The sequence below is a fragment of the Pleurodeles waltl genome, chromosome 5 (assembly GCF_031143425.1).
Source record: "Pleurodeles waltl isolate 20211129_DDA chromosome 5, aPleWal1.hap1.20221129, whole genome shotgun sequence".
NCBI lineage: Eukaryota > Metazoa > Chordata > Amphibia > Caudata > Salamandridae > Pleurodeles > Pleurodeles waltl.
In genome coordinates, this window is record NC_090444.1 from 15,693,461 (window position 1) to 15,717,712 (window position 24,252).

Sequence of the window (24,252 nt, forward strand, 5' to 3'; positions counted from 1 at the left end):
AATGGCTCCCTGTTGCAGTTACCCCCCACTTTTTGCCTGATACTGATGCTGACTTGACTGAGAAGTGTGCTGGGACCCTGCTAACCAGGCCCCAGCACCAGTGTTCCCTCACCTAAAATGTACCATTGTATCCACAATTGGCACACCCTGGCATTCAGATAAGTCCCTTGTAACTGGTACTTCTAGTACCAAGGGCCCTGATACCAAGGAAGGTCTCTAAGGGCTGCAGCATGTCTTATGCCACCCTAGAGACCCCTCACTCAGCACAGACACACTGCTTACAAGCCTGTGTGTGCTAGTGAGAACAAAATGAGTAAGTCGACATGGCACTCCCCTCAGGGTGCCATGCCAGCCTCTCACTGCCTATGCAGTATAGGTAAGACACCCCTCTAGCAGGCCTTACAGCCCTAAGGCAGGGTGCACTATACCATAGGTGAGGGTACCAGTGCATGAGCACTGTGCCCCTACAGTGTCTAAACAAAACCTTAGACATTGTAAGTGCAGGGTAGCCATAAGAGTATATGGTCTGGGAGTTTGTCAAACACGAACTCCACAGCACCATAATGGCTACACTGAAAACTGGGAAGTTTGGTATCAAACTTCTCAGCACAATAAATGCACACTGAAGCCAGTGTACATTTTATTGTAAAATACACCACAGAGGGCACCTTAGAGGTGCCCCCTGAAACTTAACCAACTATCTGTGTAGGCTGACTGGTTCCAGCAGCCTGCCACACTAGAGACATGTTGCTGGCCCCATGGGGAGAGTGCCTTTGTCACTCTGAGGCCAGTAACAAAGCCTGCACTGGGTGGAGATGCTAACACCTCCCCCAGGCAGGAACTGTGACACCTGGCGGTGAGCCTCAAAGGCTCCCCCCTTTGTCACAGCCCAGCAGGGCACTCCAGCTTAGTGGAGTTGCCCGCCCCCTCCGGCCACGGCCCCCACTTTTGGCGGCAAGGCTGGAGGGAACAAAGAAAAACAAGGAGGAGTCACTGGCCAGTCAGGACAGCCCCTAAGGTGTCCTGAGCTGAAGTGACTCTAACTTTTAGAAATCCTCCATCTTGCAGATGGAGGATTCCCCCAATAGGGTTAGGATTGTGACCCCCTCCCCTTGGGAGGAGGCACAAAGAGGGTGTACCCACCCTCAGGGCTAGTAGCCATTGGCTACTAACCCCCCAGACCTAAACACGCCCTTAAATTTAGTATTTAAGGGCTACCCTGAACCCTAGAAAATTAGATTCCTGCAACTACAAGAAGAAGGACTGCCCAGCTGAAAACCCCTGCAGCGGAAGACCAGAAGACGACAACTGCCTTGGCTTCAGAAACTCACCGGCCTGTCTCCTGCCTTCCAAAGATCCTGCTCCAGCGACGCCTTCCAAAAGGGACCAGCGACCTCGACATCCTCTGAGGACTGCCCCTGCTTCGAAAAGACAAGAAACTCCCGAGGACAGCGGACCTGCTCCAAGAAAAGCTGCAACTTTGTTTCCAGCAGCTTTAAAGAACCCTGCAAGCTCCCCGCAAGAAGCGTGAGACTTGCAACACTGCACCCGGCGACCCCGACTCGGCTGGTGGCGATCCAACACCTCAGGAGGGACCCCAGGACTACTCTGATACTGTGAGTACCAAAACCTGTCCCCCCTGAGCCCCCACAGCGCCGCCTGCAGAGGGAATCCCGAGGCTTCCCCTGACCGCGACTCTTTGAACCTAAAGTCCCGACGCCTGGGAGAGACCCTGCACCCGCAGCCCCCAGGACCTGAAGGACCGGACTTTCACTGGAGAAGTGACCCCCAGGAGTCCCTCTCCCTTGCCCAAGTGGAGGTTTCCCCGAGGAATCCCCCCCTTGCCTGCCTGCAGCGCTGAAGAGATCCCGAGATCTCTCATAGACTAACATTGCGAACCCGACGCTTGTTTCTACACTGCACCCGGCCGCCCCCGCGCCGCTGAGGGTGAAATTTCTGTGTGGACTTGTGTCCCCCCCGGTGCCCTACAAAACCCCCCTGGTCTGCCCTCCGAAGACGCGGGTACTTACCTGCAAGCAGACCGGAACCGGGGCACCCCCTTCTCTCCATTCTAGCCTATGTGTTTTGGGCACCACTTTGAACTCTGCACCTGACCGCCCTGAGCTGCTGGTGTGGTGACTTTGGGGTTGCTCTGAACCCCCAACGGTGGGCTACCTTGGACCAAGAACTGAACCCTGTAAGTGTCTTACTTACCTGGTAAAACTAACCAAAACTTACCTCCCCTAGGAACTGTGAAAACTGCACTAAGTGTCCACTTTTAAAACAGCTATTTGTCAACAACTTGAAAAGTATACATGCAATTTTGATGATTTGAAGTTCCTAAAGTACTTACCTGCAATACCTTTCGAATGAGATATTACATGTAGAATTTGAACCTGTGGTTCTTAAAATAAACTAAGAAAAGATATTTTTCTATATAAAAACCTATTGGCTGGATTTGTCTCCGAGTGTGTGTACCTCATTTATTGTCTATGTGTATGTACAACAGATGCTTAACACTACTCCTTGGATAAGCCTACTGCTCGACCACACTACCACAAAATAGAGCATTAGTATTATCTATTTTTACCACTATTTTACCTCTAAGGGGAACCCTTGGACTCTGTGCATGCTATTCCTTACTTTGAAATAGCACATACAGAGCCAACTTCCTACATTGGTGGATCAGCGGTGGGGTACAAGACTTTGCATTTGCTGGACTACTCAGCCAATACCTGATCACACGACAAATTCCAAAATTGTCATTAGAAATTGATTTTTGCAATTTGAAAAGTTTTCTAAATTCTTAAAAGACCTGCTAGGGCCTTGTGTTAGATCCTGTTTAGCATTTCTTTTAGAGTTTAAAAGTTTGTAAAAGTTTGAATTAGACTCTGGAACCAGTTGTAGATTCTTAAAAAGTATTCCAACTTTTAGAAGCAAAATGTCTAGCACAGATGTGACTGTGGTGGAACTCGACACCACACCTTACCTCCATCTTAAGATGAGGGAGCTAAGGTCACTCTGTAAAATAAAGAAAATAACAATGGGCCCCAAACCTACCAAAATACAGCTCCAGGAGCTTTTGGCAGAGTTTGAAAAGGCCAACCCCTCTGAGGGTGGCAACTCAGAGGAAGAGGATAGTGACTTGGAGGAAAATTCCCCCCTACCAGTCCTATCTAGGGAGAACAGGGTCCCTCAAACCCTGACTCCAAAAATAATAGTCAGAGATGCTGGTTCCCTCACAGGAGAGACCAACACCTCTGAAATCACTGAGGATAACTCCAGTGAAGATGACCCCCTGTTAGCCAGGATGGTCAAAAGATTGGCTTTGGAAAAGCAGCTCCTAGCCATAGAAAGGGAAAGAAAAGAGATGGGCCTAGGTCCCATCGATGGTGGCAGCAACTTAAATAGGGTCAGAGATTCTCCTGACATCCTAAAAATCCCCAAAGGGATTGTAACAAAATATGAAGATGGTGATGACATCACCAAATGGTTCACAGCTTTTGAGAGGGCTTGTGTAACCAGAAAAGTGAACAGATCTCACTGGGGTGCTCTCCTTTGGGAAATGTTCACTGGAAAGTGTAGGGATAGACTCCTCACACTCTCTGGAAAGAATGCAGAATCTTATGACCTCATGAAGGGTACCCTGATTGAGGGCTTTGGATTCTCCACTGAGGAGTATAGAATTAGATTCAGGGGGGCTCAAAAATCCTCGAGCCAGACCTGGGTTGATTTTGTAGACTACTCAGTAAAAACACTAGATGGTTGGTTAACTGGAAATGAAGTGTGTGACTATGTTGGGCTTTATAATTTGTTTATGAAAGAACACATTCTAAGTAACTGCTTCAATGAAAAGTTGCATCAGTATCTGGTAGACCTAGGTCCAATTTCTCCCCAAGAATTGGGAAAGAAGGCAGACCACTGGGTCAAGACTAGGGTAACCAAAACTTCCACTGGGGGTGACCAAACGAAAGGGGTTACAAAAACTCCCCAGGAGAAAGTGGGTGACACTAGAAACAAAGAAAAAGAGTCCTCTGTAGGCCCCCAAAAACCAGAACAGGTGGGTGGGCCCCAAGACACAACCCAAAACAAAGGTGGGTACCAGGGTAAGAACTGGGATGCCACTAAGGCATGGTGCCACAACTGTAAACAGTCTGGGCACCACACCAAGGACACTTCTTGTCCCAAAAACAAACCCCAGAACAAAATTCCAGGGGTAACCAGTGTAGCCATGGGAGATGACTCCTCAGATGAGGAGGTCTTCCTAGCCTTCAACTGGAAACAGGGCCCAACAGGTGAGTTGGAGATTCCAGAGGGAAGTAGACACTTCCACCACCTACTGGTGAATGGAATCCCAACCACTGCCCTGAGAGACACTTGTGCCAGTCACACTATTGTGCATGACAGGCTGGTGCTCTCAAACCAGTACATCCCAGGTGAGACGGCCAGGGTAAGAGTTAGCCTAGACAGGGTCACTAAGAGGCCTGTGGCTTTAGTGCCCATAGAAGTGGGTGGCACTCTTAGCTGGAGAAGGGTAGTAGTCAGTACAGACCTCCCCCTTGATTGTCTCCTTGGAAATGACTACCCAGAGGTTAGTCAGAGCCCAAGAGGGGAACTGGTCCAGTGCCAGTCCTCTCCCAAGGATTCTGGAAGCCCTGCCTCTGCAGTAAATGCAAGCAGGCCCCAGAAGAAGAAGAAAAGAAAACAGAGTAGGAAGGGTGGACAACCTTTAGCCAAGGTTACAGCAAGCCAAGGAGATTCTGCTCCAGTAGGGGAGAACTCCAAAAATGGCCCTGATAAAGTCCAACCTGACCCACAAGAAGTCCTGGCTAGTCAGGCAACTGTTAAACCTGAGTGGGTGGCTCCTCAGCTAACAGAAGAAAGAGTGGAAGAAGGGTGTTTACTACAAGATGTGGTAACCCCCCACTCTAATACAGCAGACAGGCAACCTGAACCCAAAGAAGCCTGTAACTTAGCCCCTTCCCTTGTAGGTGAAGAGCTCAAGATGTGGTTCTGGGCACTGACAGCTGTCAGTGGCCTCTGCTGGGTGTTAGCCTTTATGGCTGCACTATCCTTGGCATGGTGGTCTGACCCCATGCCAAATAACAAGTTAGGCCCCCTGACCCTGTTGGTCATGGTGGGGTTACTCCAGCTCTGGGTAACCTCTTTGGGTAAGCTAGGGGTGACCCTGGCTAAGATCAGATTAGCAGAGGTGGATACCTCTGACCTCAAAATAGAGAGAATGGGTGAAGACATAAAAAGCACAGACAAGAGGCAGTTCAGACTAGGTCCTATCACTGTGGAAGTGGGTCAGTTCCCCAGAGGGAATGACCTGAACAGGAGGATGTAAGGCAGAGTAGGCCCTGCAACAAACCAGCCATTTCCTCTACTCTTCCTCGCCTGACAGACTAGGAAGACTCTTCCAGCGTTGGCTGAGTCTCCTGGCCTGTGGGCTGGGGGGGGCTTGTGTAAAGAAATGGCTCCCTGTTGCAGTTACCCCCCACTTTTTGCCTGATACTGATGCTGACTTGACTGAGAAGTGTGCTGGGACCCTGCTAACCAGGCCCCAGCACCAGTGTTCCCTCACCTAAAATGTACCATTGTATCCACAATTGGCACACCCTGGCATTCAGATAAGTCCCTTGTAACTGGTACTTCTAGTACCAAGGGCCCTGATACCAAGGAAGGTCTCTAAGGGCTGCAGCATGTCTTATGCCACCCTAGAGACCCCTCACTCAGCACAGACACACTGCTTACAAGCCTGTGTGTGCTAGTGAGAACAAAATGAGTAAGTCGACATGGCACTCCCCTCAGGGTGCCATGCCAGCCTCTCACTGCCTATGCAGTATAGGTAAGACACCCCTCTAGCAGGCCTTACAGCCCTAAGGCAGGGTGCACTATACCATAGGTGAGGGTACCAGTGCATGAGCACTGTGCCCCTACAGTGTCTAAACAAAACCTTAGACATTGTAAGTGCAGGGTAGCCATAAGAGTATATGGTCTGGGAGTTTGTCAAACACGAACTCCACAGCACCATAATGGCTACACTGAAAACTGGGAAGTTTGGTATCAAACTTCTCAGCACAATAAATGCACACTGAAGCCAGTGTACATTTTATTGTAAAATACACCACAGAGGGCACCTTAGAGGTGCCCCCTGAAACTTAACCAACTATCTGTGTAGGCTGACTGGTTCCAGCAGCCTGCCACACTAGAGACATGTTGCTGGCCCCATGGGGAGAGTGCCTTTGTCACTCTGAGGCCAGTAACAAAGCCTGCACTGGGTGGAGATGCTAACACCTCCCCCAGGCAGGAACTGTGACACCTGGCGGTGAGCCTCAAAGGCTCCCCCCTTTGTCACAGCCCAGCAGGGCACTCCAGCTTAGTGGAGTTGCCCGCCCCCTCCGGCCACGGCCCCCACTTTTGGCGGCAAGGCTGGAGGGAACAAAGAAAAACAAGGAGGAGTCACTGGCCAGTCAGGACAGCCCCTAAGGTGTCCTGAGCTGAAGTGACTCTAACTTTTAGAAATCCTCCATCTTGCAGATGGAGGATTCCCCCAATAGGGTTAGGATTGTGACCCCCTCCCCTTGGGAGGAGGCACAAAGAGGGTGTACCCACCCTCAGGGCTAGTAGCCATTGGCTACTAACCCCCCAGACCTAAACACGCCCTTAAATTTAGTATTTAAGGGCTACCCTGAACCCTAGAAAATTAGATTCCTGCAACTACAAGAAGAAGGACTGCCCAGCTGAAAACCCCTGCAGCGGAAGACCAGAAGACGACAACTGCCTTGGCTCCAGAAACTCACCGGCCTGTCTCCTGCCTTCCAAAGATCCTGCTCCAGCGACGCCTTCCAAAAGGGACCAGCGACCTCGACATCCTCTGAGGACTGCCCCTGCTTCGAAAAGACAAGAAACTCCCGAGGACAGCGGACCTGCTCCAAGAAAAGCTGCAACTTTGTTTCCAGCAGCTTTAAAGAACCCTGCAAGCTCCCCGCAAGAAGCGTGAGACTTGCAACACTGCACCCGGCGACCCCGACTCGGCTGGTGGCGATCCAACACCTCAGGAGGGACCCCAGGACTACTCTGATACTGTGAGTACCAAAACCTGTCCCCCCTGAGCCCCCACAGCGCCGCCTGCAGAGGGAATCCCGAGGCTTCCCCTGACCGCGACTCTTTGAACCTAAAGTCCCGACGCCTGGGAGAGACCCTGCACCCGCAGCCCCCAGGACCTGAAGGACCGGACTTTCACTGGAGAAGTGACCCCCAGGAGTCCCTCTCCCTTGCCCAAGTGGAGGTTTCCCCGAGGAATCCCCCCCTTGCCTGCCTGCAGCGCTGAAGAGATCCCGAGATCTCTCATAGACTAACATTGCGAACCCGACGCTTGTTTCTACACTGCACCCGGCCGCCCCCGCGCCGCTGAGGGTGAAATTTCTGTGTGGACTTGTGTCCCCCCCGGTGCCCTACAAAACCCCCCTGGTCTGCCCTCCGAAGACGCGGGTACTTACCTGCAAGCAGACCGGAACCGGGGCACCCCCTTCTCTCCATTCTAGCCTATGTGTTTTGGGCACCACTTTGAACTCTGCACCTGACCGGCCCTGAGCTGCTGGTGTGGTGACTTTGGGGTTGCTCTGAACCCCCAACGGTGGGCTACCTTGGACCAAGAACTGAACCCTGTAAGTGTCTTACTTACCTGGTAAAACTAACCAAAACTTACCTCCCCTAGGAACTGTGAAAATTGCACTAAGTGTCCACTTTTAAAACAGCTATTTGTCAACAACTTGAAAAGTATACATGCAATTTTGATGATTTGAAGTTCCTAAAGTACTTACCTGCAATACCTTTCGAATGAGATATTACATGTAGAATTTGAACCTGTGGTTCTTAAAATAAACTAAGAAAAGATATTTTTCTATATAAAAACCTATTGGCTGGATTTGTCTCCGAGTGTGTGTACCTCATTTATTGTCTATGTGTATGTACAACAGATGCTTAACACTACTCCTTGGATAAGCCTACTGCTCGACCACACTACCACAAAATAGAGCATTAGTATTATCTATTTTTACCACTATTTTACCTCTAAGGGGAACCCTTGGACTCTGTGCATGCTATTCCTTACTTTGAAATAGCACATACAGAGCCAACTTCCTACATAGTCAGAACAACACCTACTGCAGATCTTCCCTCAGGCCCCACCTCGCAAGGAGGCACCTCATATTTGTATTCTGACCCTCCCAGGGCTAAGTAGACAGCACAAGGAGTTGAACTAGTTCTTGGTGCAGCACTGCATGAATCTCTTTCATTCAACTAGACATCGCCTTCCACGTATCACTTCGTGTAGCAAGAGACCCTTCCGAAGCCCGACTTTCACAGTAACACTTGACTTACAACAAGCATAAGAGCATGCACGTGCAGCTCTGTCTTTTATTACAGTATGGGACTGTGTCATTATTTCACTAAATGCATAAAGAGAAGCTTTATTCTTAGCCTTGCCACCACAATGTGCACACCTCAGAATGTGTTAAGAAACAACACGTGAAATCTGACCAGACCTCAAAGGTTTATGTCCCTCCTCTGGGGTGCTGCCAATTTATGTGCTAAACAGTCAGTATGGAATCCTTCCCGGCTGGTACAACAGAAGGGTTCTCCAGGACAGCCTAGAAGATGAATTATCAGCAGAACAACTATGTCACGGTCTACTCGTCGCTTACGGCTTTGGTCCGCTGGAATTGAAGGATAACCTTCATTCTTGTAGGTCCTGCTCTGACCAATGTAAGGGCGGCCCTTTCTGGTAGCCACGGTGCTGCTGACGATGATACATCTAGGGCAGTCCATGCCCTCCAGAAGGAGTCCCAGAGGAAAAACCCCAAAGGGAAAAAACCTCTATGACAGGAACTCCCTGGAACAGAAGCATAAAACACAGGAAAAAATGTCAGACTTCCAAACAAGAAAAATAACTGGAAGGAAACTGGAACAAGCAGGAAAAAACTGCTGGAATCAGAAGAAAACAACGGGAGCGTGATCACCACCAAAGGAAGTGTTGCAGCGCAAGGAAAACAAGAATCCAAATCCTTAAATACCTCTAAACAGGAAGTGACATACAGGAAAGGCAAAGACGCAATGTTGGATTGGGAAAGGACTATATAAGGAGATAGATAAGGAGGTAATTTTAGAAAGGGAACCTGATGCATGCAGGGAAGGAGATAAGAAGAAAGGCATGCTGGGATAAAGAAGAATATGGCCCCTACTTGGAAGAAAAGAAGAAAGAAAAAGAAAGGAAAGAAGACAGAAAAAGGAGTTCAAAAGTAAGGCCAGTCACCAGGTAAGTGAGGGGTGGGGGGGCGCGCACTCCTAAATCCGAGGGTGCGGCATGCCCTGAACTCGCCGAGGCCTGATGCCCAATTCAGGGCCTTGGGCGATATTAAGCCAAGAAATAAAAAGGGCCATGTCGAGCCCCGTGGCCGGAAAGAAGGACTGCAGTCCCAACTGCGTCCCGAGCCAGCTTTCCTGCCCGGGCTGCGGCAGCCCGTGGTGCAACAAACTGGAACTTGCTTCAGCCATGATTTTCTGCTCATACTAACACTGGAAAAAAACAGAAGTAACCATCGCTGAAGTTTCAAGCCTATTTTTCACATCTTCGCTCTCGATATGAGAAAGTTTTGAACAGCTTGCTCAGCTGAAAGGTTTACACACGTTGCAGTTTGAAAGATGTCTTCTTTGTATATCATCATTTCAGTTTTCAGACACCTGGATGCTCAGTTTGTTTGAACTGATAATGTCTCCATTCCAGGTTAGTACACTTCTATAAATGCGTGTTTTGCCGTTTCTTGTTGAGCACGGGTACACACAGTTTTTTGGGGGACCCTTGGGCTGTCTGAATCTGTGGTTCACAGACTACTCATTTTTCTTGTGTTAATAAACCCTTTCAGACTTCGACTGGCGTGACTGGATTTTCTTTAACAATAATACCTTGACAACTCCTGGACAAGTGATGGACACTCATGGCTCCATCAGATTGTCACTCAACTCAGGTGATTATTATGGGTTTCCAACTTGGTCTCATTATTCTGGACTGATCATTTAGGGCCAGATGTATCAAGCAGTTTTGCCCATTCTGTGTCTATGGGGAAATGTGTTCGTACATACGGCCCTTAGATTATGGACCTTTTGTAGTGCGCTGCATAATATTCATGCACGACGCAGCACTGAGGCAGCCTTACAGGCGTGTAGTACTTACACAAAGCTCTTAAACCATCTGAAAACACCTTACATTACGGAAAATGCGTTGGAGGTCAACTGAAAGCCTTCTATCATATACACCTGAATAAATGGCTCCAAAGCAACCTTTTCAGAAACTTAGAGAAAAACGTTGAAAGGTCCCACTGAAATACTGGGCTCCTTCAAACTCCTGATTCATGGATAGATCTTGAGTTTTCCAGAGTCACAGATTTTTTTTTTTACTGCAAATGCCGCTGTGGAGAGCTCAAGGACGGTGCACAGTGGTATGCTCGTCAAGAAGCAGATGGCATTTAGAGGTCACTCCTAGTAAAGTTATTTGTTCTATTCAGGAAAAGCTGATTTTGTTGAATTATCCTTGTACGTGAAGGAAGCACTCACAAACTCTGACATGTCCCCTACTTACTTGACTTTGGCCTCAAGTTGCCATTTCCTTTTCCTTGACGTAAGCCATCAGTGTTGAAGAGATCCTCGCCTTTCTCAACCCTGATGAGGATTTCAGAATTAACAATTCCATAGCCTGGAGAAAGGACAGCAAAATATTATATTCTAAAATCACACTGAATAAAACATTTCAGTTTTATAGTTATAATGAATTTTCATACATTGCATATTCTAATGGTATTGAATCAAAATGCCTGGCTGCTTCCTTGAGTGATCTGGTGTCAAACACCTCCCATTATCACAAGAACAGTCAGCGAGGCGTTTCAGCCTTTCTCCAGAGTAACTGTTACTCTTCCAAGCTGTGCTCATGTCATGAACCCTGGTCAGGTGGGAGGCTGCACCAGGATTCAATGTTGTGACCATGGGAGACAAACACAGATTCCTGGATTGGACGCACTACTCCGCTGAGCACAGGATCGAGTGTAAGACAAAAAATGAACAGAGGGGTGGCAGGTCACTTGGCAACGTGGGCACACGGCTAGCAAAGGACAGGTCAAGGGGTGGGGAAAGTGCACACGGTCCATAGCAAGACTGGGTGCAGCGTGGGGGAGAAAAAAGTCGAAGGACCTGGTTCCCAACCTGTGGTCCGGGGTCACCTGGGGCTCCGCAAAGCCTTCCTCAGGGGGTATGTGACTGCTTAGAAAATTAAATAACATTAAACACAATAATAAAGCGTATATAAAGTAGCTAACTGTACAGTCGAAAATATTGAAACGTACTATAAATGTCAAAGAATTTGAAATCGGAGGCTAAAAACGAAATTAGTATCCTCAGATTGTTTCAAGAGAGCAGTGCAGGTGCAGAATATAGTATTATCAATGTGTGGCTTCAACTGAATGCAGAAAAGTGCTGATCTTCCTATTAAAATTCATTTTTATTTTAGTTATATTTGTTTGCAAAATAAATAAAATGTGTTATCATCTGGGTATGTGTTTGATGACTGCTTGTTTCTGTATTTTTTGTGTGTATTGTTTTGCGGTTTAAATCATTGACCATGTTAAGATCAGCGTCCCCAGCTTCCACTTACGACTCAGTGGGGGTGAGTCCCGGATTCCAAAAATGATTCAGTGGGGCTCCCTGGGTTCCAGTAATGATTCAGTGGAGGTCCCCGGGTTCCAGTAATGATTCAGTGGAGCTCTCCGGGTTCCAGTAATGATTCAGTGGGGCTCCCTGGGTTCCAGTAATGATTCAGTGGAGGTCCCCGGGTTCCAGTAATGATTCAGTGGAGCTCTCCGGGTTCCAGTAATGATTCAGTGGGGCTCCCCGGGTTCCAGTAATGATTCAGTGGAGGTCCCCGGGTTCCAGTAATGATTCAGTGGAGGTCTCCGGGTTCCAATAATGATTCAGTGGAGCTCCCCGGGTTCCAATAATGATTCAGTGGAGCTCCCCGGGTTCCAATAATGATTCAGTTGGGCTCCCTGGGTTCCAGTAATGATTCAGTGGGGCTCCCCGGGTTCCAGTAATGATTCAGTGGGGCTCCCCGGGTTCCAGTAATGATTTAGTGGGGCTCCCCGGGTTCCAGTAATGATTCAGTGGGGCTCCTCGGGTTCCAGTAATGATTCAGAGGAGCTCCCCGGGTTCCAGTAATGATTCAGAGGAGCTCCCCGGGTTCCAATAATGATTCAGTGGGACTCCAAGGGTTCCAATAATGATTCAGTGGGGCTCCCTGGGTTTCAATAATGATTCAGTGGGGGTCCCCAGGTTCCAGTAATGATTCAGTGGAGCTCTCCGGGTTCCAATAATGATTCAGTGGGGCTCCCCGGGTTCCAATAATGATTCAGTGGGGCTCCCCGGGTTCCAATAATGATTCAGTGGAGGTCCCCGGGTTCCAATAATGATTCAGTGGAGCTCTCCGGGTTCCAGTAATGATTCAGTGGGGCTCCCTGGGTTCCAGTAATGATTCAGTGGGGCTCCCTGGGTTCCAGTAATGATTCAGTGGAGGTCCCCGGGTTCCAGTAATGATTCAGTGGAGCTCTCCGGGTTCCAGTAATGATTCAGTGGGGCTCCCCAGGTTCCAGTAATGATTCAGTGGAGGTCCCCGGGTTCCAGTAATGATTCAGTGGAGGTCTCCGGGTTCCAATAATGATTCAGTGGAGCTCCCCGGGTTCCAATAATGATTCAGTGGAGCTCCCTGGGTTCCAATAATGATTCAGTGGAGCTCCCCGGGTTCCAGTAATGATTCAGTTGGGCTCCCTGGGTTCCAGTAATGATTCAGTGGGGCTCCCCGGGTTCCAGTAATGATTCAGTGGGGCTCCCCGGGTTCCAGTAATGATTCAGTGGGGCTCCCCGGGTTCCAGTAATGATTTAGTGGGGCTCCCCGGGTTCCAGTAATGATTCAGTGGGGCTCCTCGGGTTCCAGTAATGATTCAGTGGAGCTCTCCGGGTTCCAATAATGATTCACTGGAGCTCCCCAGGTTCTAATAATGATTCAGTGGGGCTCCCCAGGTTCCAATATTGATTCAGTGGGGCTCCCCGGGTTCCAATAATGATTCAGTGGGGCTCCCCGGGTTCCAATAATGATTCAGTGGGGCTCCCCGGGTTCCAATAATGATTCAGTGGAGCTCCCCGGGTTCCAGTAATGATTCAGAGGAGCTCCCCGGGTTCCAATAATGATTCAGTGGGACTCCAAGGGTTCCAATAATGATTCAGTGGGGCTCCCTGGGTTTCAATATAGATTCAGTGGGGGTCCCCAGGTTCCAGTAATGATTCAGTGGAGGTGCCCGGGTTCCAGTAATGATTCAGTGGAGGTCCCCGGGTTCCAGTAATGATTCAGTGGAGGTCCCCGGGTTCCAGTAATGATTCAGTGGAGGTCCCCGGGTTCCAATAATGTTTCAATGGAGCGCCCCGGGTTCCAGTAATGATTCAGTGGAGCTCTCCGGGTTCCAGTAATGATTCAGTGGCGCTCCCCGGGTTCCAGTAATGATAAAGTGGGAGTCCACATTAGTCAAAAGGTTAAGAACCACAGGTCTAAGGAATTAATGGGTCCAAGGGTGATAGTCCTCTGACTATCCGGTGATCAGGAGGTTACACTGTAACCAGGTTTTACTTCAAGGGAAGAGAATTAAGGTTGTTTCAGTAGGGGAAGAGGAGGGATGTTTGGTGGATTTCAGTGGCAATGGTGTTCCATAATCTTACCCTCCGAGTTCTCCTCCCTTGTGATTCCATCTTAACAAAATGGCAACTCTATCGACTTTGTTTCAGCAAATGCCTGCTTCCTTATTCCCTTTCATCACCTGAGGATTTCTCCTGTTTGGAGGCATGTCTGAGGTTGGTACAGTCAGCTTTGCGAAACTGCCTTCCTTTCCTTGTCGATGTCTGCTAAGTTCAGTTGTGTGCCTTGTTTATGTACCTAGGCACCCTTCATTTCTCCCCTTGCAGGTCCTGGAGTTAGTCCTCTGGGCTGCTCCCTGGCTTGTCTTGTTCTTCTGACTGGACCCCCGTCATGTGGAGGATATTCTTTACTTCACTCAACAATTTCCAAGACTTCTGAAGATTAGTCGAAATGAGTGACCTCAACGGTACTCGGCATCGCATGCAGAGAGAAAATCGGTCACCAGGCAGAATGCTCTTCTGTTTTTGCAGTGTAACTGCTAACACTTTGGAACAGGAGGATTGAGTGCCCTTCAAACATGAACTCACTTTTCTATCTCGCTGCTGTCATGAAAGTTTTATTTTGCTGGACGTAGTGGCCCTGTGTCAATATGTCCACAGACCTGTTGGCTTGAGCAGATCATCAATGTTTGAATTCTGTCTTACTTGCAGGGTTGTGAATCATGTCTCAAAAGGAGTGTCTTGAACAATCTTTGGGTGTTTGTGTCTATGTTCCTCCCTTCCTCCCCATGGCTGCATACACATTCTTACGATGTTTTAAGTCTCTGAACCTTCTTCAGATCTTTTTTTAACTAGACTCTTCCAACGAAAACACTCACTCTCGCTGCTCCTTAAGGTCTCTCTTGACCTCTTAAAGTTGCTCTACCAGGCTGCCTCTTAGAGAGGATTAGTACAGAGTGGACCACTCGTGCTCTTTACAGTCCCAACGAGGACCTGGAGTTGCTTGTCAGAGCCTCCAAAGGTGCCGCTGATCGACCCTGGAGTCAGTGCTTTAATTGCTCCATGGTTGGTGCTTCACTGGCCTTGGAGGCGGCTTTATTTCTGTCTCTCTCCAGACCTATCACATGCCGGAGCTACTAATCCAGGCAGTGTCATGTCTGCTCAAACCGTGGGTTCAGATTCCAGATTCTGGCTGTTATCCTCCCCATGAGTTAACAGGGATGTCAAACTCCCAAGACTGGGGAATAACCTGCAGGAGCTGGAATTACTGGGTACTTTAAAGTTAGTTTTCCCCAATTCTGTGGACTTTAACAAAAAAAAAAGAAATAAATAAGTGTGGGTGGTGTGGTGTGGTGCAGGTCAAGGGTGTTGGGCGGAAAGGGTGTCTTAGGGGGTGGAAAGGCTGTGTCTCTCTAGGTGAAATACTTACCCTGTGGCACTGAAGTAGACAGGCAGGAACAGAGTTTTGTTTCTGCCCACTGCGTCTCCCCACCCATGGCTTTACTAAGTATGAACCCACTTGTAGTTGCCTTGAGGGTATCCTCCCCTATCGATAGTAGTCCAGGCATCTCGTACTGGAGGACTTAGAGTCAACTGTGGGATCCGTGTGTTGAGAAAAAGGCACAGCTGTGACGTAAGTGGTCAGAAAATAGGCTCTAAAGAGGTAATGGTTCCAGGACAGTATCGTGATAAATCCTCCCGAGCTTTAAAGACAGAGACGTACAAGTGTGGTTTGCACAGAATGTCACATAGGTCTTTTGTAATTCCAAAAGCAACTTTGAAGGTGTTTGATGCATGGAAGTTCTTATCTTGGTAGTATGGTCTACAGGAGATAAAATGGCTAATTTTACTGCTGCAACCTCTCATGGTAGAGGCGTGCTTGCCCCAAAGGCTTGCAGATTGTTTGCAGGTGATTTTTGACATGTACGTTCTGTCATGGTCCAAGGAGCGTTCGTTCAGAGTTTTGGTAAGACGCTATTAATCACCAGCTAGTTGATAATAATAAGCTGGAGCCCTTTAGTAGGGAACAAATTGAGGTTGTTGGGACGGAAAAGTGCTCTCCATGGTAAAAGATGTGCACCCTTGCCCTGAGTGCCTTGCTGTACTGTTGTCTGGATCCCTAATGCCGATATTTGTTGTCATAGGCAAACACGGATCATGCGTGTGCACCATGACAGAGGCCTGTATCAAGGAATGTAGTCCTGTCGGAGCAGGCGGGGTGCCCAAACTCTGCCCTCATAGTGGTGGAAGGCTACGCCTTCACCAGGAGTTAAGCAGCACTAGGGCGGCTGTGGCAGCATAGCGTGTAGTATCAGGAGTGGGCGGGTCCTTTACCCCGTGTCACTGGAGCGTGGCCTACAGACTCACTCACCTTTTTTTTAAAGTTTTGCTGTTGTGTGCTTAACGTACCCATGGCCTACATCAGCTGGATGTAGAGTGCTGCAAACACAGGCTAAGTAATTATGATGCCCTGGATGTATGTGCCCGTGAACGGTACGTACAGTGATAGAGCAGTGCTGTCCAGTATAAGCATGGTGAGTACATGTGCTGGTGGATGTATGCCTGTAAGGAATGCATTACATGAGAGATGCAGTGCTGTGCATTGCGTGCGCAATGAAAGCATGTGCTGGGTGTATGTGTGTTTTGTGTGCTTACGAGAAGTACAGTACATGAAGGGTGGAAGTGTTGTGTAGAGCATGCATTGTGTGCGTGCGCTGGCAGTGTGTGTTTTTGCACATAGCACACCATGACACAATACAGAAGGGATACAGTACTGAACAGTACGGAGAGTGGTGTGTTCTAGATGTATGTGCACCTGTGGTGGCACACTACATGGAGGAGACAGTACTGGACAGTGTGTGTGCTGCACACATACACTGAAAGCAAACTGTACCTGCAATAGTGCATTAAATGAAGGACCCTGGGTTCCATTTTGGGAAGCCCAGGCCTGCCTGGTGAAGACAGGAGGAGCAGAGAAATCCCCCCAGATATGTTTGCACACTGCTGCATTCCTGTGAGCTGGGTAAGACACTATGGAGGAAGGGAGGGAGACTCCATCTGTACGCTTCCAAAAGGGTGCTCTTTTATTCAGTAGTAAATCACAAGTGAAGGGGCAGAAACGTACGTTAGGAAGGAGATGGGGTTGATAAGGGAATCATCAAGAGTAGCCCAGGAATACCCTTTTGATGCACATATCAATGTGGCTGACATCCAGCTGTTAACTCTAGTTACTAATATGACCTGTGTTGTGGGTCCGCTTCGGAGCCTTTCCTGCTCTGACAGACAGCCTTTCAAGAGCAAGACGAGAAAGAATACAGTACACTTCAAAAGAAGTTGAACCCATGACATAAAACTTACAAGAACGAGACCCTAAATCACATTTTAGAAATGGGAGTATAGGAAGGGGAGGTTGAGACCCCCAAATTTGTCATCTGCCAAGTAGCCAGACTGACTGTGTGAGAAGTGAAAGTTCTGCAAGACTTCTGCCTGTGACCAGGACTGGGGGAGCCAAGGCTTGTTGGTCACCCTGCTGAGTGAGGGGACAAGGAAGTCAAGACCACCTGCTATGGAGCTTGGAGCCCCAGTGCCTGCCTGCTTACTTACCAAGATCAGACTGCCCTGTGAAGAGGAGACAGTGGAGGGAGCAAGGTCCAATAGGGATCCCAACCTATAGGACTCTCCCTGAGCAAGGTGTGGGGAGACGTTGTGCCCCGATCGGGCTGTTGCCCTGTGCAGGAGCGATTCAGCGACCCCCCTATGCCAGGAGAGGACCACTGTGGACTGACCCATGCATCGAGTGCTGTGCGGGGATAGCCAAGCCCGCACCACCTCGTTGCAGTGACCCCATATGCCAGAGTGGTCCACTGTAGAAATTATTGTGTGAAAAAGTGCTAAGACTTGTGTGAGCCTTGATGCCAACCTCATATGCCAGGAGGGGCTGACGGGTGTCGGCAATCGCACTGGAGAAGTCTATGCCTTGTCTGCCCATACCGACGTAACCCCTATAAGCCAGGTGAGGCTGCTGGTGCTGAGTTTTGCCAAAGATCAGCCCGTCGCTTGGAAAATTGAAGCTGCCAACTGTCAAACAACTGCCCTCGGACAAACCCTGAGGAAGCCAGAGGAAGCTGTGAGGACTTCGCTCCATTGCTGGGCTCTGGTCGGGAGCACGGAGAACACCCCTGGGGCAGGGAAACTGGACTTACCGAGCTAATGAAAGCTGGGAGCATCTCGGATCGCTGTTGAGGCTGGCAGCACCACTCAAGAGAGAGAGCCTGCGTCTGTCAGGTGCTGCTGCATGAAATGAGAGCAGCCAAATCCTTTCATCAGGACCAGGGCTTGGCCACAGTCTGGGTACCTGCTGAAAGCTTCCACGCTGCTGGAGCCAGGAAGACTTCAGTTTGGCCTGTCGGGCCCCGTGGTATTCGCTGCTGAAGGTGCTGCGGCACCACAGACACTTTGACTGTTTCCTAAAGAGTCAAAGGGAACTCCTGGGTAAGGCCTAGTAGTCCACATTCCCTGGATGCAGCCACCATGGGGAATGACCCAGATCACACTGCATGGACGAGGGTGGGCAGGGATTTGCAGATAAACATTAGAGCCCCAACCTCAAGGTGCTTGTGTTGTTGCTTACAAGTGCTGTTATATCTTTGACTGTGTAGAGTCAGAAATAAAATATGTATTTTTAGATCTAAAAGCAAATACTTGACTGGACATTGATTTAATGGCATTGCTGAGTGCACTTTAGAGTTATGAGTCGTGTTCACTATTCTACATCTACACTCCCTTTCCCTGAGGAAGCCTTTGACTGCTCATACACAGATTCCACTGAGAGTCAAGGGCGGAAGGGGTACTTGGCCCAGCTGAGCGGGATCCACAGTAGGAAGGGACCCGCAACATCACGAGTAAAAGGACTCAACCTATAGGTCTAGTCTATAGGATGCTTTAGGTTTAGACAAAGACATGGACTTAAGTATCTGTGCATATCTTTGAAAAAAGATAGACTACCGCCATAAGGTGGGTCCAAGGAAGGCAGAATTTCTCCAAAGTGCAGTTAAGATTTGCCGATGATATGTAAATATGATTTATCTATTGTGGTTGGTTGATTACTTAGCTTTTTTGGTCAAGGTGAGTGTAGTTTGGGAAATCTGCCCAGATATGCAAATTCCCAGATACTGCCTGCTTCAAGGAGTTAGAGACAAAGGGATCTATGATAGTACTAACTGATTTGATTAAGTTTTTAAGATGGCCTGGGGTAGGCATGAAGTCACCATGGACAGCACTGTGTTGATATTTTATTATAAAATAAAATGATGGACGGAGTGTTGAAACTTTTCAAACACTCACCCTCAGTCACAGATCTGGGTTTAATCCATCGTTATTTTGCTTGCCACGTCACCCCAGTTTGGACCCAGCTATATGCAAATCAGTCTTGACCCTGCACCCAATGGGAGCAGTCCAGCCCGAACTGCCAAGCCAGGTCCTCCCTGGATAGGATTCAAGCATCCTGGGACCGGTTTCAGGGTATCACCCTTCATCAGCCAGGCTAGCTTGAATCCAATGGCGCAGCAAGCAAGGGGCCCATGTCTGGGCATACCTTAGCCACTTAGGGCGCACAAGGCAATATCATGCTTGTTTCCGGTCCAGTGAGGACCTGGCTTGGCAGTTCGGGCTGGACTGTACCCATGAGGAACAGGGTCAAGACTGATTTGCATATGGCTGGGTCCAAATTGGGGTGGCACAGTGGGCAAAAGAACAATGGATTAAACCCAGATCTGTGACTGGGGGCGAGTGTTTGCATTGTTCAGCACTCCGTCCATCATCCTTTTGTGTTGCTGGTATTTTATTATAAACAATTTAAAGCTCAGCCTTAGTGCATGTTGGAATTTGTTCTAGCACAATGTCAAAATTGCCTGGCAAAATAAAGGTTTGGATGCCGCCTAGACCTCTTGTGCGGTAACACCAGATCATTTTCAAACTGGGAGGTACCATTGACGCTAGTTCATGGCCCCACTTGTCTTACAGAGTTCTTTTCCTCAGATCTGTCCAATAAAACTCACTGTGATTAGAACTAGAGTATATTTGGCAGTAAAACCTTCCCTATTTCATGACAGGGGGTCCATTCTGCTCCTTGTTCACTCAAACTGATCAGTATCATTTCCTCAATTTATGAGGATGGAGTTGACTCCAACTCCATAGATGCAGAAGCACACTTGTCAGGATCACTGTGGGCCCGCGCTATCTAGCACTTACAGGTCAACTCCAAGTTTCCGGCGCCCAAGGGTAGGATTTGTGTATGCATTAGGGCTGGAAAGGGTTTAGAGCTGGGAATAATGTTAGGGATGGGGACACAGTGAAGCTCGGTTCTGGGGCAGCAAGTGCAAGGAACGCTCTCCATAACAGAGTTCATCATAAAAAGATGTGTTACAGCTGTACATTCTTGTTAAATCAATGTTTGTTAATTAGTTTCTCTAGCAGCCTTATCTCTCCTACTCCATAGATCCAGTGTTGCTACACACAGCACTATGTACACCTGGGACAGAGGACTTTACCCAGAGAAAGAAGGGCGGTGTGGATCTCCTCCATCACGCGTCTGCAGACCTCCATCTGCCGGTCGCTCATCCGCCTCCAGTCCTCCTCCGAGAAACACATGGCAACGTCTTGGAAGGTCACCGATTCCTGAAGAAACAAGAGGTGGGGTTCAGCATGGTCCTTATTCCAGGGTTAGACGGACATGCGTTGTGGAACAGAGCTCAAAGTAGGGGTATGTTAGAAGGGTACTTCCGGGGCATGTGGAAGTGTGAGCGATGGAGTCAAATATTAAAATTAATTCAGTATTAGAAGGAATCTTCTTTCAGAACCTGTACTTTACATTCAGGCTCCATCTAGTAGTCTACCGTGAGAACTGTAGGATGTATGCTTTTATTAAGTTAAGCATTCAGGAAACTCAATAGCAAACCCCTTCATCAAGTAGTGCCCACAATCAGATAAACATAATAAACCAAAGTGAGCTGTGACTCTTGCTTAAAGCGTAAAGGCTAGACACTTTTAGGGATGCAGAGTTGAGCATCACCTTCCCTCGACTTAAAACCCTCTATCGACATCTTGCCTCAGTGTCCAATGGCGGTTCTATGAGAAAACAAACTAAAAAGCATAGACACAAAAATAGTGACGCTCAAGCTATCGACCATACATGTCTTCCAACAAAAATGCTGCCCTGTGTTATATTCCAAAATTCAGCAAACCTCACTTTGGCCATTGGTGGGACTGGATTAATCCACTTTGCTAATTCTATACCCAGCATGTTAAGGCAAAAGCAAGTGATGGGCTGTAGGTGAGTTTGTGTGGTAGGCGGTTAGCAGTCGGTGTCTTACAGTCTAATCTTTTGAGTATTGGTTTTATTCCGAGCGTGCCTCAGTTCTTGATCTCATATACTTGACCTGTTTTAAGAAAAGACTCCAAATCCCTTCGCTCTTCACAGCTCATCTTTGCTTATCAATTGGGATCATGCACACCATGAGAGGTTCTGCAAAGGTCTTCAAAGAGGCGGCTAAATAATGGCAATTAGTAAGCGAGGCTGAGCTCCAGTAGAGGTCATCTCATGCAGAGATTATGTTATTTGTAGCAGAGTGACCTAAAGTCAAAATGAGAACATTTATGCAGAGAATGTGAGGAAAGGAAAATGGCTACAAAATAGAGCAAAATTATAAGTTGAACAGCAGCTCAAAAAGACATTAGCCCTAAAATCCAGCTGGGTGATGCGGAGGGAGATAAGTGGCTCAGTGAGTGCACTGTACTGTAAAGCATTCTTACTGTGCCATTTGTACCTGGAAAGATTTTAAATTAATGAAGAACTTGCTGGGCCCATCCCTGTTTAACAGGAACTTTAAAGGGCGTTCGCCAAAGTTGCAGACTTTGAAAGATGCTAGAAGGATGTACATGCTGATGCTGCAAGCACTGGCACTCTTAAAAAAGTCTCAAGGATGCAGCTTTGCTATTTAGGACTCGAAATGAGTTAGCAAAACTGCTCAGGTAATTGTAAGCTTTTGTAAGGACAAGTGTCTAGTAATGCAAGATAGTGATGCTCCAGTGTGCCTGAGAGGGATTTAACATTTATTCTTAATTATATCGTACTATCTGTAGTAGGCACACATATGATAATTTAGCTGAGGACATTGTAGGGTAATCAGATGATTGATGAGTTGCTCTAGGTCCTAGCCAAGGAGTCCTTACTGGTTTCTAGAAATTGCATGAATTATGTGTCCTATCCATCTTCTTCCTTAGTATTTATCAACCCAGATATTTGTAATTTGTGTGCTACACAACATGGTAGAGAACTGAGCTTTCTACCTCATCGCTTATTACATGAGACTGAATTGGTTTACTACTGAATTCTCAAAAGGTTGAATAATGTTTATCACTGGGAAAGAGATAAGGGGAGGAAAGAGAAATGAAAATACACAGCACACTGCATTTTAGATAACAGTGATTACTATCTTGAGTAAAATTGGCATGATCTTTGTGTATTTTATGTGGAGTTATATGGTAAGAAATATATGGATTAACAGTGACCGAAGACCTGATCTGCCTTTATTGAGGACAGCACATTGTGTAGTTTCATGGCTGCTGTGTATTCTGATAAGAGGAAGCATACCATTCTCTTGGACAGACAATTGTATCCGTGCCACTGGACTAGACGGCTACTGGCCAAATCATGTAAAGATCTGCTTCTATACTCTACCCAGATCCTTGAGCTAATATCAAATTTCACATTATGCATTGCATGTGAATGGCCTGTGTGGTGCATGCGTTGTGTGTATGAGTGAACCAGAGTAATCGAGGCCTGTACGTTTCATTCTGAAAACCTTTATACATCTGATGATGTCCTTTTGCTGAGAGGAGTGGCAGATTAGTTGTCCAGACTGCTGCTTTCGTTAGATGGCGGGTATGAAGGGTGGGACGCAGTCTCTGCTGTTCAGAGTAGGAAGGTTCCTCTAGGTAAGGCCACCCTTCTGCCGCTGTTCAGCCTAGCTGTTGCTGGCCGAGAGCAGACAGCATAGACCTTGTTGTGCATGTGTTGTGGGTATGCCAGGCTGGAGAGTGCCCTGCTGTGAGGAGCATCACTCTACACAAAGCAATCTCTTGAGAGCTGCCCAGAGAGGATATCTGGAAGAAGAACCATCCCAAACCACTTCTGAAAGAACAGTTGGAAAAGCCACATGCTCTGTCTGCCGTGGCTGTCGAAAAGTGTGAACCACTGGCCCACGTGTTGTTCTAGTTCTAGGTTTCCTTTGACCAAGAAAGAAATGGTTCCCAGAGTACTCAGAGGGCTGCTGTGCACAGAGCATGTGTCTGTCTGACATCTAGAGGGCCACAATGGAGGGGACATCACCAACACTGACCATGAAAAGACAAGCTGTCTCTGTCCTTAGGCAGCAAGAGTCCATTCTGCCTGCCGGGTGAGGGAAGCAGTGTTCCAAGCCTGCAGGAAGTGGCATTGTACAGGATAAACCAGAAGCCGTGGCGGGTTTCCACCCCTGAAGAATCTGCGGGCTTCATTAACAAGAGCGCAGTCTCTCCGGAGCAGCCTGCACTGCAGCACTGTCGTGACGTTGTGCCCAAACACGCTCTGCCGCAACGAGACGTGATGCCGGAGTGAACTGCGCTGCTGCAGCATCATAAAGCTGTGCCCAAGTGGTCTGTGCCAAAGCGACATTGTGAAGTTGTGTCAGAAAGGACGGTGCCACTGCAACATGGTACAGCTCTCTGCTGCCGCGGACCGGGGAGTTGCAACTTTGAATGCACCTGAGTGAACTGTGCTGCTTACCCATCAACGGTGATTGTGGCAGGGTAGCGATGCCAGACGAAATGTGCCCATGGCCAGCCCCGGGACTCTTGGACCTGGGCCCACTGCACCAACTCATAGAATGAGCAGAAGTGGGAGTATGACCAGATGGAGACCAGCAAAGAGATATTTATCACAGAGTAGGAGTGGTCTACAAATCACAGAAAAAAAAGACATCAATGACACCACCACACACAAGTAGGATCAACGTCCAAATCCTAGTGCTCCAGTAACCTACTGGTGACCCACAACCAGGCAGGAACGCAATAGCCACAGGGCCAATATATGGCACTAGAATAGTCCTAATAGATGTGTGGCCTGATATAGGGGGTCATTCTGACCCTGGTGGTCCAAGACCGCCGGGGCCCACGGAAGCACCGCCAACAGGCTGGCGGTGCTTCAATGCCCATTCTGACCGCGGGAATCCGGCGGTTTCCCGCCGGATTTCCCCTGCTTGGGCTGAATCTCCATGGCGGCGCTGCAAGCAGCGCCGCCATGGAGATTCCGACCCCCTTCCCGCCAGGATGGCGGAAACGGGTGTCGTGGGGCCCCTGGGGGCCCCTGCACTGGCATGGGCAGTGCAGGTGCCCCCTAACAGGGTCCCATAAAGATTTTCACTGTTTGCATTGCAGACAGTGAAAATCGCGACGGGTGCAACTGCACCCGTCGCACCCCTGCAA

The 24,252-nt window shown here is 48.4% G+C and overlaps 1 protein-coding gene across 4 annotated transcripts in view; it reads right to left on the minus strand.

Moving 5' to 3' along the window:
• Positions 1-24,252, minus strand: part of LOC138295282 (zinc finger protein 773-like) — a 93,143-nt gene that overhangs the window by 37,460 nt on the left and 31,431 nt on the right. For all 4 annotated transcript variants that reach the window (XM_069233479.1, XM_069233481.1, XM_069233480.1 and 1 more), the window contains 2 exons: positions 20,280-20,406; positions 10,643-10,756 (listed from right to left, as the gene is read on the minus strand). In XM_069233479.1, coding sequence (XP_069089580.1) covers positions 10,643-10,756; positions 20,280-20,406 — 241 coding nt within the window. The remainder of the gene's footprint in view (positions 1-10,642; positions 10,757-20,279; positions 20,407-24,252) is intronic.